The sequence below is a fragment of the Cetorhinus maximus genome, chromosome 20, assembly GCF_964194155.1.
Source record: "Cetorhinus maximus chromosome 20, sCetMax3.hap1.1, whole genome shotgun sequence".
Taxonomy (NCBI): Eukaryota; Metazoa; Chordata; class Chondrichthyes; order Lamniformes; family Cetorhinidae; genus Cetorhinus; species Cetorhinus maximus.
This window is the reverse complement of record NC_135898.1, coordinates 54,783,490-54,802,729: the sequence shown is the minus strand read 5'-3', so window position 1 is coordinate 54,802,729 and position 19,240 is coordinate 54,783,490. Positions and strand designations below refer to the sequence as shown.

At 44.5% G+C, this 19,240-nt stretch overlaps 1 protein-coding gene across 2 annotated transcripts in view; it reads right to left on the bottom strand.

The window, feature by feature from the left end:
- Positions 1-19,240, bottom strand: part of nrap (nebulin-related anchoring protein) — a 119,492-nt gene that overhangs the window by 20,849 nt on the left and 79,403 nt on the right. For both annotated transcript variants that reach the window (XM_078564700.1, XM_078564701.1), the window contains 6 exons: positions 17,073-17,177; positions 13,480-13,587; positions 10,844-10,957; positions 9,721-9,918; positions 7,557-7,661; positions 837-935 (listed from right to left, as the gene is read on the bottom strand). In XM_078564700.1, coding sequence (XP_078420826.1) covers positions 837-935; positions 7,557-7,661; positions 9,721-9,918; positions 10,844-10,957; positions 13,480-13,587; positions 17,073-17,177 — 729 coding nt within the window. The remainder of the gene's footprint in view (positions 1-836; positions 936-7,556; positions 7,662-9,720; positions 9,919-10,843; positions 10,958-13,479; positions 13,588-17,072; positions 17,178-19,240) is intronic.

The following is a 19,240-nucleotide window of genomic DNA, read 5'->3' as shown; positions in this document are numbered from 1 at the left end:
CCCCTATCTGTACACTGACTGTGAAGGTAGCCTGCGCTAACACATTGGTTTATACAGATCATGTGATCTTACTGTTCTTAAAGGTACAGTCCAACATTTAACAAAACCATAATTACTACAGTAGGCAAACAAACTTTAAAGTCCCGAGCGAAGTGCAGCCCACCAGGTGCATGTCGATTATGTGCTGTTGTGAAACACGTTGTGGTGGGTAGCGGCCGATCCAGCGATGGGGGGATGAGTCCGGCGGGCTGGCCTTATAATATGCTGATGAATTACAATGAGGTTCCCGGCGTTTGATGGCGGGAAACGCAGCCCACCATCAGCGGGCTGAGAGGACAATTGCAAACTGATTTCACACCATGGTGAAACTGATTGCGCCACATTGTCCATTCACGCCATCGAACACGCCCGACGTCGGCAGACACAGAAAATCCTGGCCCCCCGCGTCAGTTTACTAAGCCCTGGATACCTTACTTAAAATACTGCTGGACAATGAGTCCTATTCTAGCACTACCAGATCTCAGGTCCCTTTACTCAGGTCACAGAGCCAATCCTAACATTGATGCACCACTGAGTCAGTGACTCATGGAATATTACTTGGCATAACAACCCTGTTCTTATAAAAAGAAAGCCTGTCTCATCCATAAGTAATGTCGTGCCTAAAGATAGGTGTTATTTTTAAACCAGAGCAATTGAGTTTGACCAGCTGTTGCCATACATTTCTGCTTTGGAAGGCAGTCATGTTTTGATAGCAAATGTCACGGGAATTACTGTGAGATTCACTGGGTCGAAGTTTTCCACTGTGAGATTCTATCAAACTGTAGCTATTTACATACCTCGTTGGCAATGATGTTACTCAATTTTGCACGAATCAAGTCAGGCGAATCTGCCACCTGCGTAAACCTTAGCGAATATGGATGTTGACGATATTTTTTCTGTGAAAGGTACAATAGAAAATGATCATTTATTTCATTTCAACCACTCCCTATTTCCAGTCTCCACCCCCCCCTCCCCCACTGTATCACCTCAGTGCTGCAGTACAGGTGCTATCAGTTATTGCAAGGCTATCAATTCAGAAAGTACCATTATTTATTTATAATTATTCACATCAAACAATAATAGTTTTGCGTCAATTATTATGCTAAATATTGAGGCCCAAAACTTGGCCAGGACCTTTGCAGGGTCTGGGCTGTGCCCGAGTTCCTGCTGGGACTTGTAAACAACATCATTTGCAATCACCTAGCATCATTTAAGTTCTCAGAAGGCATTCAACTGACATCAGAAACGATCAAGGAGCTTTTTTGGTGAGGAAAAATTCTATAGTTCTACTGGCCCCAGAAAACTTGACTAAAATTTCAGATGTCAGTTTTTTCCAAGTCCCAGCTGATGCAGTATATGAGTGCGATGTGTAGATCACTTAACATAGGGTCAGTGACAAATCACTGTGGTGCTTATTATACTGAGAGTGAGAGAATCTAGAGGAACAGTGCATTAAACAAATTTGTGCAAATTTTCCAAATACAATTTCAGATGGTCTCTGAGCTGACACACAGAGGACCCATTGGACATCATATTAATTATCAGCCAACTGTCATCCCCTGTCTCCACCTTCCCTGGTCTGCGCCCCCTAACCTTTGTTTTATACTGTCTCTTCTCGTAATTAGACATGTTCTCTTAATGAAAATCCATTTGAGGGGCATGCTCATTGTCTCGGTTTTTAAATGGTTTTTATTTGTGCAGAAAATTGCAAGAATTACACAAGTGACAATTTCAATGGAGATTCACATGTGTTGAAATATACACCTGGTCTTAATTGGATAACCTGACCTGATCACCCCCCCAACATCCACCCACACCCCCCACCAACCCCAGCACCACTCCTCCCCCCAACTCCACCCCCCCCACATCCCCAGTCTCAGGACTATACCAAACCTTCCAATGTCAGACTTACAACCAGGGTGAACAAATCTGATTTTAAAGAAATAAGGCACATTTTGGCATGGCGGGTGCTGGCAAAACTTTTGAGACTGGAAAGGGGAGTGAGGCGGTGGGGGAGTGGGGGTGTTGGAAAGTTGCTGGAGCCTTAAGAGTGAACTTGATATTTATGCAAACAGGATGTTTGCAATACTCGAACGGCAAAAACAATAAAAAGTTTATTTTATGATCTCAATCATGGGCTCGGGTTTTTTTATTCCATTGTTATTCATTAAGGTTCGATTTACCTTCCACCCACCAGGTGTTTGCAACTGTCTCTGGCTTGCAAAGCCTGGCCCACCAGAGCCATTAACTTCCCACTCTGACCACCCACCCCCGAGATTGTATCAACTACCTGTCCCTCGCCCCCTCTCCCCCCAGATTGTAACAACTCCCTGCCCCCCTCCCCCTCTCCCCCCAGATTGTAACAACTCCCTGCCCCCTTCCCCCTCTCCCCCCAGATTGTAGCAACTCCCTGCCCCCCTCCCCCTCTCCCCCCAGATTGTAACAACTCCCTGCCCCCTTCCCCCTCTCCCCCCAGATTGTAGCAACTCCCTGCCCCCCTCCACCTCCCCCCCAGATTGTAACAACTCCCTGCCCCCCTCCACCTCCCCCCCAGATTGTATCAACTCCCTGCCCCCCTCCACCTCCCCCCCAGATTGTATCAACTCCCTGCCCCCCTCCACCTCCCCCCCAGATTGTATCAACTCCCTGCCCCCCTCCCCCTAGATTGTATCAACTCCCTGCCCCCCTCCACCTCCCCCCCAGATTGTATCAACTCCCTGCCCCCCTCCCCCTAGATTGTATCAACTCCCTGCCCCCCTCCCCCTAGATTGTATCAACTCCCTGCCCCCCTCCACCTCCCCCCCAGATTGTATCAACTCCCTGCCCCCCTCCACCTCCCCCCCAGATTGTATCAACTCCCTGCCCCCCTCCACCTCCCCCCCAGATTGTAACAACTCCCTGCCCCCCGCCCCCTCCCCCCAGATTGTATCAACTCCCTGCCCCCCTCCACCTCCCCCCCAGATTGTATCAACTCCCTGCCCCCCTCCCCCTCCCCCCAGATTGTATCAACTCCCTGCCCCCCTCCACCTCCCCCCCAGATTGTATCAACTCCCTGCCCCCCTCCCCCTCCCCCCAGATTGTATCAACTCCCTGCCCCCCTCCACCTCCCCCCCAGATTGTAACAACTCCCTGCCCCCCTCCCCCTCGCCCCAGATTGTATCAACTCCCTGCCCCCCTCCCCCTCCCCCCCAGATTGTATCAACTCCCTGCCCCCCTCCCCCTAGATTGTATCAACTCCCTGCCCCCCTCCCCTCCCCCCCAGATTGTATCAACTCCCTGCCCCCCTCCACCTCCCCCCCAGATTGTATCAACTCCCTGCCCCCCTTCCCTCCCCCCCAGATTGTATCAACTCCCTGCCCCCCTCACCCCCAGATTGTATCAACTCCCTGCCCCTCTCCCCCCAGATTGTAACAACTCCCTGCCACCCTCCCCTCACCCCCAGATTGTAAGAACTCCCTAACCCCCTCTCCTCCCCTCCCCCTGATTGTAACAACTCTCTGCCCCCGCCCCCTCTCCCCCAGATTGTAACAACTCCCTGTCCCCCGCCCCCTCTCCCCCAGATTGTAACAACTCCCTGTCCCCCGCCCTCTCTCCCCCCAGATCATAACAACTCCATCCCCCGCCCCCTCTCCCCCCAGATTGTAACAACTCCCTGCCCCCTCCCCCTGATTGTAACAACTCCCTGTCCCCCGCCCCCTCTCCCCCCAGATTGTAACAACTCCCTGCCCCCCTCCCCCTGATTGTAACAACTCCCTGCCCCCCTCCCCCCAGATTGCAGCTCCTCCCAGATCCTAACCCAAAGCTGCTCTCTTTGTGCTGGCGAGGGTTCAGGGGATGGGGCTAAAACCAGAAGTGATGGTGCAGCACTCCCATGGTTGAGCAGCCGGCGTGGGGCCACCTAAGCCAGTGGGAGTGTTGGTTTTGGTGCAATCAGGGGTGAGGGATGGTGGTGGTGGTGGTGCTGGGGAGGAGGAGTGGGGGGGCAGTGTGTGGTGGATTTGGGTGGGGGAACAGTTAGATTCATTCCCAGAGCTTAGGGCAGGGTGGGTTCCTGTCCAGCCACCCAGGCCAGGCCTTCCTGGGATGTGTGTTCTCCTGGATTTTTGAAGTTTTGTCCAGTCAAGTTCCCCACTTGTCAGAGTCAACCTGCAGGTGCCCAGGGGCCTGCAGGATCACCATACACCAAGTAGGTGTGCATCCTCCACTTGGGAGGATTGGCCCCAACATCCCTGGTCCCAAGGCTCCACCAGCTCCTCCACTCCCCTTTCCGGTCTGAAAGGTTTTTCCAGCACCCACCTGGCGGAGGGTGGCAACTGCAGCGAAGGTGGTGGAAACGACGGTGGAAGAGGCCATAACAATGGTGGGAGGGGCAACGGAAATAGCAGCAGAGACAACAGCTGAGGCAGCGGTGGAGGCAGAGGCAGCGGCTGAGGTGGTAGAGGCGGAGGAGGCAGCAATGACGGAATTAGCGGCAAAGGAAGCAACTTAGGGAGAAGTGGAGCCAGGGGTGGTGGCTCTGTTGGCAGAGGAGGGGGCAGTAACAGCAGCAGGGGTGACAGCAACAGAAACAGTGACAGAGGCAGTGCTGGAGGAGCAGGCAGTGGCTGTGGTGGTAGAGAGAGAGGCAGCAATAGCAGCAGATGCAGCAAGGAGATGGTAAGGGAATGATCAGGAGGAAGGGGTCACGTGCCAGGTGAAATGGAAGGGGTAAGGGAAGCTCTTGGGGAAAATTTTGAAAATAAGCGGTAAGATTTATTGTTTATTTTTCCCATCATAACACGTTGGAAGCTGTATTGATATCCTCATGATCGCTTTTGATGCCTAATAATCACATTTGAAACCTAATGATCACTTTTGAATGTTAATGATCGCTTCCACAAATTTAACAAGCTGTGATGGCTTTTGAACGCTTCTGAGTGCTTTGATGACTCTTGAAGTAGGAGGATCAAAGAAATAAGGAGGGAGAAGATTAAATATGAGGGTAAACTAGCCAGTAATATAAAAAAGAAGATTGCAAGAGTTCTTTTAGATATATAAAGGGTATGAGAGAGGCAAAAGTGGACATTGGGCCACTGGAAAATGACGCTGGAGAAGTAGTAGTGGGGAACAAAGAAATGGCGGAGGAACTGAATAGGTACTTTGCATCAGTCTTCACGGTGGAAGACATGAGTAACATCCCCAAAGTTCAAGAGAGTCGGGGGGGCAGAGGTGAGTATGGTGGCCATTACCAAGGAGAAGGTGCTAGGAAAACTGAAAGGTCTGAAGGTGGATAAATCGCCTGGATCAGATGGATTACACCCCAGAGTTCTGAAGGAGATAGCTGAAGAGATAGCGGAGGGGTTAGTGGTGATCTTCCAGGAATCACTCGAGTCAGGGAGGGTCCCAGAGGACTGGAAAATCGTTAATGTAACCCCCCTGTTTAAGAAGGGAGTGAGGCAAAAGACGGGAAATTACAGGCCGATTAGCCTGACCTCGGTCGTTGGTAAGATTTTAGAGTCCATTATTAAGGATGAGATTTCAGAATACTTGGAAGTGCATGGTAAAATCGGGCAAAGTCAGCATGGTTTCATCAAGGGGAGGTCATACCTGACAAATCTGTTAGAATTCTTTGAGGAGGTAACGAGTAGGTTAGACAAAGGAGAGCCAATGGATGTTATCTACTTGGACTTCCAGAAGGCCTTTGACAAGGTGCCGCACAGGGGGCTGCTCAGAAAGATAAGAACCCATGGTGTTAGAGGCAAGGTACTAGCATGGATAGAAGATTGGCTGTCTGGCAGGAGGCAGAGAGTGGGGATAAGGGGGTCCTTCTCAGGATGGCGGCTGGTGACTAGTGGAGTTCCGCAGGAGTCAGTGTTGGGACCACAACTTTTCACTTTATACATTAATGATCTAGATGAAGGAACTGAGGGCATCCTGGCTAAGTTTGCAGATGTTACAAAGATAGGTGGAGGGGCAGGTAGTATTGAGGAGGCGGGGAGACTGCAGAAGGATTTGGACAGGTTAGGAGAATGGGCAAAGAAGTGGCAGATGGAATACAACGTGGGGAAGTGTGAGGTCATGCACTTTGGTAGGAAGAATAGAGGCATAGACTAAAATAGACTATTCCTACTGAATGGGGAGAGAATTCAGAAATCTGGAGTGCAAAGGGACTTGGGAGTCCTAGTTTAGGATTCTGTTAAGGTTAACTTGCGGGTTGAGTCGGTAGTTAGGAAGGCAAATGCAATGTTGGCATTTATTTCGAGAGGACTAGAATATAAAAGCAGGGATGTGCTGCTGAGGCTTTATAAGGCTCTGGTCAGACCACATTTAGAATATTGTGAGCAATTTTGGGCCCCGTATCTCAGGAAGGATGTTCTGACCCTGGAGAGGGTCCAGAGGAGGTTCATGAGAACGATCCCAGGAATGAAGGGCTTAACATATGAGGAACGTTTGAGGACTCTGGGTCTATACTCGATGGAGTTTAGAAGGATGAGGGGGGATCTGATTGAAACTTACAGAATACTGAAAGGCCTGGATAGAGTGGACATGGGGAGGATGTTTCCATTAGTAGGAGAGACTAGGACACGAGTGCACAGCCTCAGAGTAAAGAGAAGACCTTTTAGAACAGAGATGAGGAGAAACTTCTTTAGCCAGAGAGTGGTGAATCTATGGAATTCATTACCACAGAAGGTTGTGGAGGCCAGGTCATTGAGTGTATTTAAGACCGAGATAGATAGGTTCTTGATTGGTAAGGGGATCAAAGGTTAGGGGGAGAAGGCGGGAGAATGGGGTTGAGAAACTTATCAGCCATGATTGAATGGCGGAGCAGACTCGATGGGCCGAATGGCCTAATTTCTGCTCCTATGTCTTATGGTCTTATCATGATGTTAAAAGATGGTTAACTGAGTGTTTTTGATGACAAATGATCACTGTTTCTGTGATCAAAACTCATTCCAAATTGTACCTTTTGATGTCAAATGACATACTGATCATTTTGAACACAATTGAACGTAAAATTGTTGTAAATTTTTTCTGGTACAGTATTCTTGATGTTCTGGGCAACATTCCTTCATCAAACAATACCAGAAACAGGCATTCATTTCATTTGCAGTTCGTGACATCTTTTGTATGCAAACTGCCACATTTGCCTTCATAACATTAGTGTTTACAGTTGTTGTATATGAGAGGGGACCGTCTTCATCATTATTGCTTGGGCAATGATCTGGTGGAGTAAATCATCCACCAGTTTTAAGAGCAGTCCTTGAAAATCAAGCAGCTTCTATAATGTGCAGGCATCCCATTCCATCACATTATGGTGAAAATTGCCTCTGAAGTGATTTGAGACATTCGGGTTAATAAAAGTTCTGGTACAAATTAGGAAGGAGAAAGGTCTTGTTTAAAATCACAGTTTTAAATTACAGAATACAGCTTATGATTAGACACACCAATAAATCAGTGTTACCTCTGCATCACACCATATCTGTGGTTACATCTTTAGATTCCATGTACTGCAAAAAGAGCTTGCCGAGGAACCCTACCTCACTGATGAGGGCAGTTGCTCTCTTCACTTCTTCGATTCCTAAAGCCCCCGTTGAAATCCAAGCCACTCCTTTCATGAAGTTCAGGTCAGATCTGTACAGGTTCTATTAAAATACAGAACATTATTAAAAGACAATTAACACTGTGCACTAAAGATACATTGGTTAGTAAGCAAGCGTCAATACATGGCAAGCAGTTCCACATTTTGAATAAAACCGTTGTTTAAGGGTGCCTTTATGGTATTTAACTACCATCCTGAGAGCAGTGAGTGCTCTGGGAGTGATTCTGTGATCCAGTGGCCTTATCAGGGGGACTCACAATATCACAGGCTCTGCACCTGCAACTTCTAACAAGCATCTGTCCTCGCTGGAACAACCGAATTACCCTTCTGATTATTTTCCACCTATGAGTATTGTCATGACAATGTGCAATGTAGAACATTAATTGTTAGTTCCAGTGGCAGCTGTAATGCCTTGGATTATTTACAAAGGAAATAAACGGCTAGAACTACAAAGAAACTGCTTTAAAATGGCTGCAGAAGTCACCTGCTCTACAAATTGGCCAAGTTTCTAGAAGCGTCTGAAAGGGGATTAGCAGGGATCATGTCTAGATAATTCCTCTGATAGACTTCACACCTGCAATTGTCTGAACTTTTTGCAAAACTTAAGGACAATAGGCCACTAGGCTTCCTGGCTCCAAAAACTGTCAGGAACAAAAAGGACCAATGAAACTCATTATTCAAGGAGGGTGCTAAGGACCCACTATCTGTTTTGATGGCAGCGTGATAGCTTTGACAATGGGAGATCAAAACGCCTTCATTAATATGGATTGCCCTCCATTGTGTGCCAATAGCCATCACATGATCAGAACCCCACTTCTGAAAAGTTATGATTAAAAACTTCTGTTTGTTACAGGGGGAAAAAGTCTGCAGAATGCACCAGGGAAATAAAGAAGAAGACTGCAGAATTACCTTTCTATCTCTCCTTCTCTGACTCTGCTATTCTAAGGTTCTCGACCCTATCTGTGTTATATTTTGGAATACATCACATAGATAGAGAATTTTGATTGAAAGGAACTTCAAGTATCATGGCATCCACTTTGGAAAAAGACGGACTATAGCTAAAAGACACTGTCTCCAGAAAAACAGCCAGTTTACATCAGCTGCAACACCACTGGAATTTCAAGATGCCAAAGGAACATCAGAATGTATGTCTCTTTTTCTTCTTATGGGTTTTAACTCTTATAAATTCCACCTCCTCCATCTTCTATCTTGTTCTGTTTGCATGCTAATATGTATGTATGTGTGTGTGTGTGTGTGCGCGCCTGTTCGTGTGTGCCGCACGGTTTGGGATGTGCTTTTTGACTTTTTAATGAATCTTATTCTTATACCTAAGTGAATTTTAACAATAAAATCTGGCTGGCTTATTTCTTCCTATAGCCATAGGGTCCAAATATATATTGAATTGAAAAATCACAATTTTCTAAAAAATTTCAAACTCTGTATTGACCAACTTCAGGAGTGGAAAAGAGGAAATTATTCAGCCCTCTGGACTTGGTGTAACAGTATAAGGAATTAATGCATTTACCTACTTCCTATTCTTCCATTTGTTCCGTGCTTCTCTAAGAAGTTTTACACATTTCCATATACAATACTCTGCTGTGGCTCGAATAAATCAGCTTACTTTCTAACTGTTTAACAAAAGACATTAATAAACTGTGAACAGAATGATATTAAAAACTATACAACATGCAGGACAATGTCCTCCAATCTTGGCACTCAGCCATATAGGCCAGAAGGTATGAGGTTAAAATTTCCAGCCACAGCTCCTTCAGTTACCCCAACTAGATCGGTGTCTCAGGTGCTGCAATTGGCTTTGGCATCGCTGGATTATGCAGGTGCAACATCAGAAAGCTTTCCAACTCTCAATCATTAATCATGGGCTGCCAGAGAAACTACTTGTCCATGGAAGTAACGTTAGCACAGAATCGGACTCAACTTCCTTTCCCTGATGCAACGGCACACATGTGAAAAAATACACCTGGGTGATATACCAGAACACCCATAAAACCACACCAAAGCTTGGTTCAGTGCTTCAGGAGAGGAGGGTGAAAATGGGAGAAAAATTCAAAAAAGAAAACACAGAACTCTCATTGTAAACTTACCTCACTCTGCAGATCATAGGCGTGCTTTGCCCATCGCAACTTCAAGTCATCGGGTACTGTTGTATAATGGTGAATGATATGTTTGTAGTTCTGGTCACTGGCTAAACCTTGGGCTTTCTTAGCATGGACAAGGTTCACCATATCCATGGGTAGATGGAAATCAGTCTTTGTCTCCTCAAAATCTTTCCTGTACTTCAGCTAGTTTGAAAGCAATAATTTCTCATTAAAATATTTCTAATGAATGACATACTTGTTACCCAAAATAATGCTAGATAGTTAATCACACAAAGCCTTTTTGTTCCAACATATTAAGAACGCCATGGGCCATGACATTCTCTTCAATAGGAAAAGGGAGAGAAGACCCATGGTATCAGTTCTTCACCCCCTTTACGTTTTCCTGGGAATAACGGGATTTCCTCAAAGAGGCAAATTGGGAGCTGGGCCTGGTAAAATTTTTAAGTGACACCCAACCCTTCTGCCTCATTCTTCTCTTCCTCCAAGTACACAGAAGAAGCTAATGGTGGACCTTGAAACTGTGGCTCCCTTAGATCGGAGGTTCTAAGGGAGCCAGACAGCAAAGGAATGAAAGTAAATCAGTAAATATTAACATAACCGATCTAAACAAACCTCTAATATGGAATTATTGCCTATGAGGCTGCGTTCAATAGAAAGATTTAAAACTTATCATATTTGTATTCAGTTGGTTTTGGAAAATGATGGTCAATGATGGATCTGGTATCAGATTAGAGTCACATGGTTAACCCCACAACTTCCTTTAGTATCACACAAATTTAGATCAAAATGACGTCCAATTTTTCTTCCAAAGGAAATCTGCAACCTTATATATGAAATATGATCCCTTCCACATCATGTATTCTGCATTGCACTGCACAATACTGATGACATGGCATTGCATGTCCTCCCCCACAACAAGTTCTCAATTCTCAGTATTGACCACATGATAGGCAGGCAGACAAGACTACACATTCTATGAAAAGTAGTTCTGGTCACTGGCTAAACCTTGGGCTTTCTTAGCATGGACAAGGTTCACCATATCCATGGGTAGATGGAAATCAGTTCAAATTCAAAATTCAAAACACTTTAAAGTTATTTTCCTACATACATCACTGTTGAGCCTGGCTGCGTGAACGGAATGAGAAATGTTCAGATCATCCTCCAGTTTTTGTATTCCAACCATCTGACCTCTTGTCTTCTCAAATGCTTCTTTGTATTTGTACTGTGATGGAAAACACATGTTAGGAGCCAAAGGTAAAGGAAATATTACAATTATGTTGACTGAAGCTTATAAAAATGCTTCATTTTGTTAAACCAGTGTGCTGCAATTCTACCATGAGATACTGGCTATCAACGTGTTTCTCTGTAATTTCTGTCACTGTTATTTTAGCAGGGACACTAATGTTTTTTTAAAAATTAAGATAATTTTGAGGTAAAATAATTGGAAGAGGAATTTCAACCAGGGCATGAAACATTTCAAAAGTAATATCCCACAGCAGAATTTAAACCCATTACATTTAAAAAAAAGACTGAATATTATGGGTTGAATCTTCCGGAAAATTTCCAGGCGTCGGGACCATTTACGGGTCCTGGCCCCATTCGCAGTATTGGCAAGACTTCAGGCGTGATCTTACGTGAGCCAGCCAGTTAAGAACCCACATCCAGAAAGCTGTCCAATGAGGGATGGTGTGCGGGCTCTGGAGTTGGGAGGTGGATAGGGCGTTATGGGGGTCCGCAGCCTTCACAGTGTCACCAGTGAAAGCCATGCTGAGAAGCAAGCAGCAGGGTGCAGGTACCATCATTATCAGGTGAGGGGTCTGTACTTCACTAGTCCCATCACTATTGGAGACATCAGTCTACAGGAGATCCGCACGCTATCACAAGCCACTGTCATGGGATCACATCAGCCTTTCCATTTCTTGTGAGGAAACATGAAAAAAGCCTTGCAATCTCAAGCAGCTCCAAACCCCCACTGTGCAGTCGCCTCCTGAGTTGCCCAGAGTGTTGGCACAACTGGTGGCCCATGCAACACTGGTGAAATTGCCTTGCGCTGGAAACAAAATGGAAAATTAATCCCTTAACAACCTCAATAACCACAAATGTGCCAGTTGCTGGCATCTGACCCAGCCCATCCGACAAAAGCGGGAACTCATCAGCAAACCAGCCTGATGCATTATTTCCTAAATTTGCTTTGCCCACAATGCACCCCCCACCCCCACCCCAACTCCACCCCCCAACCCATGTTCCAGTGGCTGGGCAAATTCCCCCCTACATTTTAGTTGAAGACCAAAGACATTCTCCGTTAAAGATTTGCAGCCTGACTGAAAGAAAGAGTATTTGAGAAACCCTAATCTCAGGGATTATCCAACGTTTAATGTACTAATGATAAATTTAAATCTCCAAAGAAAAAGTCGATGGTTATGCTGTACACTTAGTACACAATTTTTCTTCCTGTATATTCACCCATACAGCATTGCATCAACTCTCTAATGCTTCTTTGTTGGCACGTCCCAAACTCAGAAGGACAAGGATGGCAGATGTATGGGAACACCATCACCTCCAAGTTCCCCACCATGTCACACACCATCCCAACTTGAACATATGTCACCACCATTCCTTCAGTGACGCTGGATCAAAGTACTGGAATTCTCTATCTTACGGAATTGTGGCAGGATTTCAAAACAAGGACCACAGTGATTCAGGAAGAAACCCCACCACCTTCTGAACAACATCCAAGGACAAACAATAAATGCTGGCCTTGCCAGTGATGCCCACATCCCAACAGTACATATAAAAAAGAGCAGCACTATAAGCATAATTTTTTTTTTTTAAAATGCAAATCTAAAACCAAATACTCAAGGTTTACAACTGATTTTTAAAAAATAGATCAAATTAGTACACAGATCACATGTGCATCGTATGAACCATTTTTGTTCTGATTTGACTAGAGAATAACTTTAATTAAAGGCAGCCATTCACATGTGCAATTCTGTAGCATTTTACAATTGCACCATAGAAAATAGAGTTAAAATTGTGGCATTTCTTTGGGGTGGATACTGAAATATTTAAAAATGAAATCAGCTCTGTTAAATTGGAAAGTTTTGCGACTTCCAAAAATCTTAGAGGAGTTCAAAGTCCCCATGGAGACACTGTCAAACATGTCAGAATTTTAAATTAAATTCCAACAAGGTTGCAAAGTGCTGCCAAAGGCCTCAATAAGTTGTTTCAAATGTTAACTGAAGTATGAACACAAAGGAATTTAATGGGGGAAAGAAACTTGGTACCAAAAGTGACCAACACAGGGAATGCTGAAAGACTTACTTTAGTTAGAAGTGGACTTCATTAAAATATTAAAAGCAATGTTACTTAATGGCTAGATGGTAACTGATAAGAGGTACTTTAGCCTACACTAACTGTAACTTGATGTACAATTCCCTTTGTGTTGGGCTGAGTACGTCAGAGGTCAGTAAAATATTCCAAATAGGCTATTACTGCGTCATAACCAACCCCGAAGTATAAGCAGGAAAAAACGTTTCAATGATTTCAAAACGTAAGTTGGGGTAAAAAACAAGAACTAGTTGAGGCTGGAGTTTATCCCGAGCCTAAGATCGCTCAATTCCTCAATAGCCTTTGATTTGCAATGACTCTAAATAGTACATAAACTGTTTAGTTCCAGTCTATTCACACCTCTGGCAGATATTAACTTTAGTCATTTCCAGACCAATTATTTGGAGTGATACTTACATCGCTAATAATTTCTCTGGATGCTTTGGCAGCTTGGACTGGAATAGCATCCAAAAGTAGTTTATATCCAGCATCCCGTAATTTTGTCCACGACTCCCTGTAGCGGTTCTTTGAAACAACAAATGATTTGGGCAATAAGTATTTGGCACATTTCCACTGCTTCTTTTTCAACCTTAATATCATTGAGGCTTACTGCACAGAGGCTTACTACACAGAGGTAGCCATTCAGCACATCGGGCAGGATTTTTGGGTCACACTCCATGGGGTGGCGTGGGGTGGGGGGGGTGGGTCAGGAATGAAGGCAGAGGGGGTGTGAACATAAGGCATGGCTGGTGTGCTAGCTTCCTGAGCCCATTACTGGCACTAGCTAATTTGCAAGGCAGGGATACCCATCCCCACGCGGTGAGTAACTGATTAGGCTGATTAAGATCCTTGTTAAACCCACATAGAAGAGGCTGACTGGGATTTTCCCGTCAGTCTCCAGTTTCCTGCACCAACAAGCAGGCACCTGGCAGCAGGCCTGGGGGTCGGACAGCAATGCAGGCCCTCCCTACAAGCCTCAGTGTGGGTACAGGCCGCCCTGTATAGGCAGCCACCCCCACAGCTGGTTTATCTGTTCTTTAAGTTAAGTTTGTAAAGGTTAGTAAGAGGGTGCCACTACGTTGAACACCCCTCACACTTACCAACCATCCAGTGCAGGCTGCTGCTCCTCTCAAGCTGGAAGGCCTCTGATTGGCCCTCCAATCGCAAGGACCCGCCCACTGCTCTTAATTGGACAGGAACTTGTCTCCATGGAAATTAAGAAGGCACCCCCATCAAAATCCCAGAGAATTACAGTTTCCCGTAAGGGGCAATTTTGCGCCCAGAAACAGTCCCAATTTCTGTTTCCCGCTCTTGTGGGAAAAATCCAACCATTGAGAGGAATTTAATGCCTTCCGCTGAGGCAAGTTTGGCGGTGGGGGTATTTAAGCAGACAAGAGGGTGACAGGTGGGAACTCTGCCACCTTCCCACCTCTGCCCCAATTAAGTCAATGGTGGAAAGGCTCATGGACAGCTTTGCCACCCTGCCCCCCTTTAATTTCCCACTTAAAGGCCTCATCCTGCCACTGCTGGTATTTATCCATTGGCAGGAAGGGGATTCGCCATGCAGGAAGCCTGAAAAAGAAACCTATTGGGGTTGCTCCCAGGCTTCTGCGCAGGACGGGGTGGGGGTGGGGGTGGGGGGGCGGAGGTGGGGTCCCTTGTTCAAAGGAACTCACGGCCTGGTTGTAGGGAGCCACACAAAGAGCCATCATCTGCCTTTGCTGCCAACTCCCTACCCACGCAACCCTCTACCCCTGCGATTCCCCTCCCACAGTCACTCACCTGTGACCTGGATCTATCAGTAATCCTGGGCTCAGGGTGTGTGTCGCACCAGCCTGTGATTGGCTGGCAACTCTCGGTGGGTGGGACTTTTATCCCCAGGTGAGCACAGGAAAGCCTGCCGCTGCCTAGTTAAGTGCCTGATTGGCACTTTATATGGTGAACCTTCCTGAAAAGAGGTGATGCAGGGCTATCGCCAGCTCTCCAGCTGGTGGATGAGACCCCTATTGCCTACATTAAGCTCTGTCCATTGTGTCTATGCAAGCTTTTTGTTAGAGTAATCCAAGACCATTGCCAACTTGCAACATATAACTTGTTATTTTTTTCTATTAGTTATCTCCCTCAATTATCACAGAAAATAATTAACTGCTTTTGCTTAAAATTTAAATCCAATCATTTAAACAAAATACCTTCTGTTTTTGAAAGTTTAGTTATCAAATGAAGAGCTGCAGAGAGGGGATGTCATAAAATGCAAAAGCTTCTAATGAGCCAATAACTAAAAACAGGGAAAATAATTTGCCTACAGTATAGTTATTTCTCCTAATCACACCTATTGCTGAGTGCCAAGGAAACACTTAAGTTCATTTTTTTAAGCCATTAAATATTACAGTATTGTCCTTCGTTGTCCTGCAGCCATTATTAATTAGCCTTTTAGTGCACCAACTACGAATTGTTTAATTTGCTACGGATTTCGTATCATTTAAAAAACAAAACTTCCTTTGTGAATCTTCTGCTCATCAAAGTGAGAGATGTTAGTGTTGGGAAATGAGAGATTTTTCACTTCCCATTATCAGCATCAAGGACACATAGGCCAGGTGCACTCTGCTTCAACCTCAAAAAGACATATTGTCCTGCATCAATCAATATGACAATCTCAAACCAGCTGTTCTGTGCTTTCTTGAATTTGATTGCCAATTTTGTGACAATTAGTCCTGACAAAGACCCTATGAAACACCATGGGATGTTTTATTGCATTAAAGGTGAAAAGCTCTTCTGACCAGTGCCCTACCGTACACCCTGTATAAACTTGAGCTCATCAAAAACACTGCTGCCCACATCACAACTCACACTAAGTCCCATTTACACATCACCTCTGGGCTCATTGACCGAAATTGGCTCCCATCCAGCAATGCTTCAATTTAAACTTCTCACTCTTGTTTTCAAAACTCTCCAGGTCCTTGCCCCTCCCTATCTCTGGAATCTCCTCCAGCCCCACAACCCACCACAGAGAAAACAAAAAAAAATGCTGGAAAAACTCACCAGGTCAGGCAGCATCTGTGGAGAGAAATAGAGCTTGTTGACCTTTCAGAGATCCCTCCGAGAATTCTGCTCTCCTCCAAGTCTGGTCTCTTGCACATCCCCAATTTTCTTCACTCTGTCATTGCCAGCCATGTCTTCAGCAACCTAGGCCCTAAGTTCTGGCATTCCATACCTAAACCTCTCTGCCTGTCTGCTTCAATTTCCTCCTTAAAACCTACCTTTTTAACCAGGTGTTTGGTCACCTATCCTAATTATGTAGCACAGTGTCAAATTTTGTTTGATTAGGCTCCTGTGAAGCACCTTGGGATGTTTTACTATGTTAAAGGCGCTACATAAATGCAATTTGTTGTTGTTATACAAATGCAACAAATTGCTGCTGAATTAGACAAAGAGGTTACCAAAACCTGCTTATACCAACAAGACACAACTTCATCCACTCGGTGTAAGTTGGGTTTGAAACAAGTCCCAGATATGAGAGGACCCTACATTTAGCATTTATGTATGCAGGCAAATAAAAATCAAGTATGTAAAACAAAATTAAGTACTTTTGTGTCTTAACTGCAGTATATTAGAATCAGATTTGTATGTAACAGCTACAGATAAAATATGGTTTGCAAATCTTGCCATCATATTGACTTACACTAAATTAGTCAATCACTCATTTTGTTCTGATATGTGATTGCTGGTTTACACAAACCAAGCTAGTGATGCATTTTTAATAGTAGATCAACAAATTGGTTCTTCAATCCATTTTAATCTTTGGCAAGTTGAAAAATATTTGTTTTGCATTCTTGTGTTAAGTTTGAAGAAAATGTAACTGAAGATAAAAAAAATCATTTTTTTTATCAGATTGCCCTTGTTCTCTGTGCTGTTACAAAAATAACTATTTAATCAGTAGCAATAGCAGTGCCCATGCAATCAGATCAACCAGCTACCTAATGATACATAAACTAGACTCTATTCAGTCTCACCTCACTGATGTTCATGGCATTAGTTTTAGCTTGCAGGAATTCTGGGAGGTCCTTTGTCAGTGTGTAGTGATGTTTTACATTTTCTCCATCTTCCCTGTACAGTCTCTGTCAAATGAAAGAATAAGCTCCATTTTAATATGTATCTAGGGCAACACCACCTCACATTCTTGGTGGGTGGGAGGAGTATAATATCTTGTAAGAGAAATATGCAGGTAACATTATTGCAATGTACGCAACCCACTGCCAGGATATCAATTAAATAACAAATTATGCTTTTTTCATGCTTGCCAACAACTCAAGGGACAAGTTGCCACAAACCTGGAAATTGATTGTGAATAATGTTATTATGTGAAAGCTTAAAACATTTGTACCAATTTCATTTCTGCACTATTTTAAGGCAGGTGTTAACCCATTTCAAATTAACAGTTTAACACCTCTGTTAAAATAGCAGATTGAGGAATTCGATTTGAGTGCATTCAGCATTTGTACAATAACACTGTTTACACTAACTTCCAGGTTCATGGATAAAGCATAATTTGCTTTTTAATCAATATTAATTTTGAATTTTGCCATGTGGAATGGGTCATGCTGTTATTCATGTGCAATTTGGAAATTGATACCAGAGCTCCTCCCATTAAATCAGGTCAGTCAACACGAGATATGTCATTTAGATAGAACAGAATTAGTTATTTATGCAACAGAAACACAATACCAGTTCCAGAAGCATGTGAGTAGTTTAGAGAATATTATTATGGAAGCAATAAATCAATCCAAAAATATTTGATTTTTCAATGTTTTCACAGTAACAACCTAAAGAATGCGTTTGTCGAAATTGATCATATAATGGTGCAAAGAGAAACTCTTATCCTCTGTCTTACTATACTAGAAATGAGCCTGCCCCCATTACAGGAGCACATACTTGGACAGCAACACTGGGATTCATTTGGCTACTGTCTCATCAGAGAAAGAGACTAATGGGACAAGACTTTTTGGAGGAGACATTCGAGTTGGACACAATATCAACACTGTTCCCGAGATGATGCCCACCAGATACGACAATCGATAGGACTGAACTACTTTCCGACTTGGGTCCCATTTTCTCAGCAAACTGGGCTCCCTGCAGTGCAGCATGTTAGGAGGGCTATTGTCCGGCTACCCTATTCATCTGGTTAATAGGTAATGCCTGTTTAGGAGAGAGAGAGGGGCATCGGATTCTAGGGGCACGAGAACAGGTTGACAGAAAGTTGAGAAACTTTTGCAGAGCATGGTAAAAAATCTTTTGAAAAACTTTCTGCTTTGGAGGGACTGGAAAATTGGCCTGCTCCAGGCATGCTCATTTTGTCTTGGAAATCACAATTTGGTCCCACAACAGGCATAGAACCCTGATTTGCATATCCTGTCTGTTTTGGGCAGGAATGCTGGACACCTGTTTATAGACCTGCCTGAATGTCGATTTATATGGAATAAAATATTTTATTCATGTAGTTAATCTGGATCAAGGTATGCGCTGCCTTTAGAATAGAATAAAATAATTTAAAGTTTGAAGTTATGCTATATAAAGCCCAGGTTAGATAACGCCTGGAGCACTGCAAGCAGTTCTTCACATCTTGGGAAGAGTTTATTGGCCTTGCAGGGAATGCAGCATTGATTTACTGGAATAATGCCCGGATTCTAAGGATTAAATTATGTGGAGACATTGATAGAATCTTCTGCTCGGCGAGCAGGGGTGGGGCCCGCTCTCCGAGGCATAAAATGACGCGGAGTGACATCAGGCGTGCGTCCCAACGTCACCGCGCATCATTCAGATATTCAGTTCAGCAGGCGCACAGCCGAGTTGACTGCTGTCAAAGGCCTATTAAGGCCATTTAACAATCAATTAAATCATTGACCTGAGCTGCCCATCCAACCTTAAGGTTGGGGTGCAGGTGAAGAGCCCAGACGGCCTTCGTGCTTTTCATGGGTGGGATGAGGTTTCATGAACGTTTTTAAAGTGTTGGAAAAATTTTTATTAACATTAATGGACATGTCCCAGCTTGTGTGACAGTTTCACATGAGGGGACATGTCCTTAAAATTTTTTCTCCCTTTATTCAATGTTTTAAACGTGAAACTAATCTCCCTGAGGCACCTCTTGTGCCTCAGGGAGATTTCTGTGCTCTTTTGCGCGCAT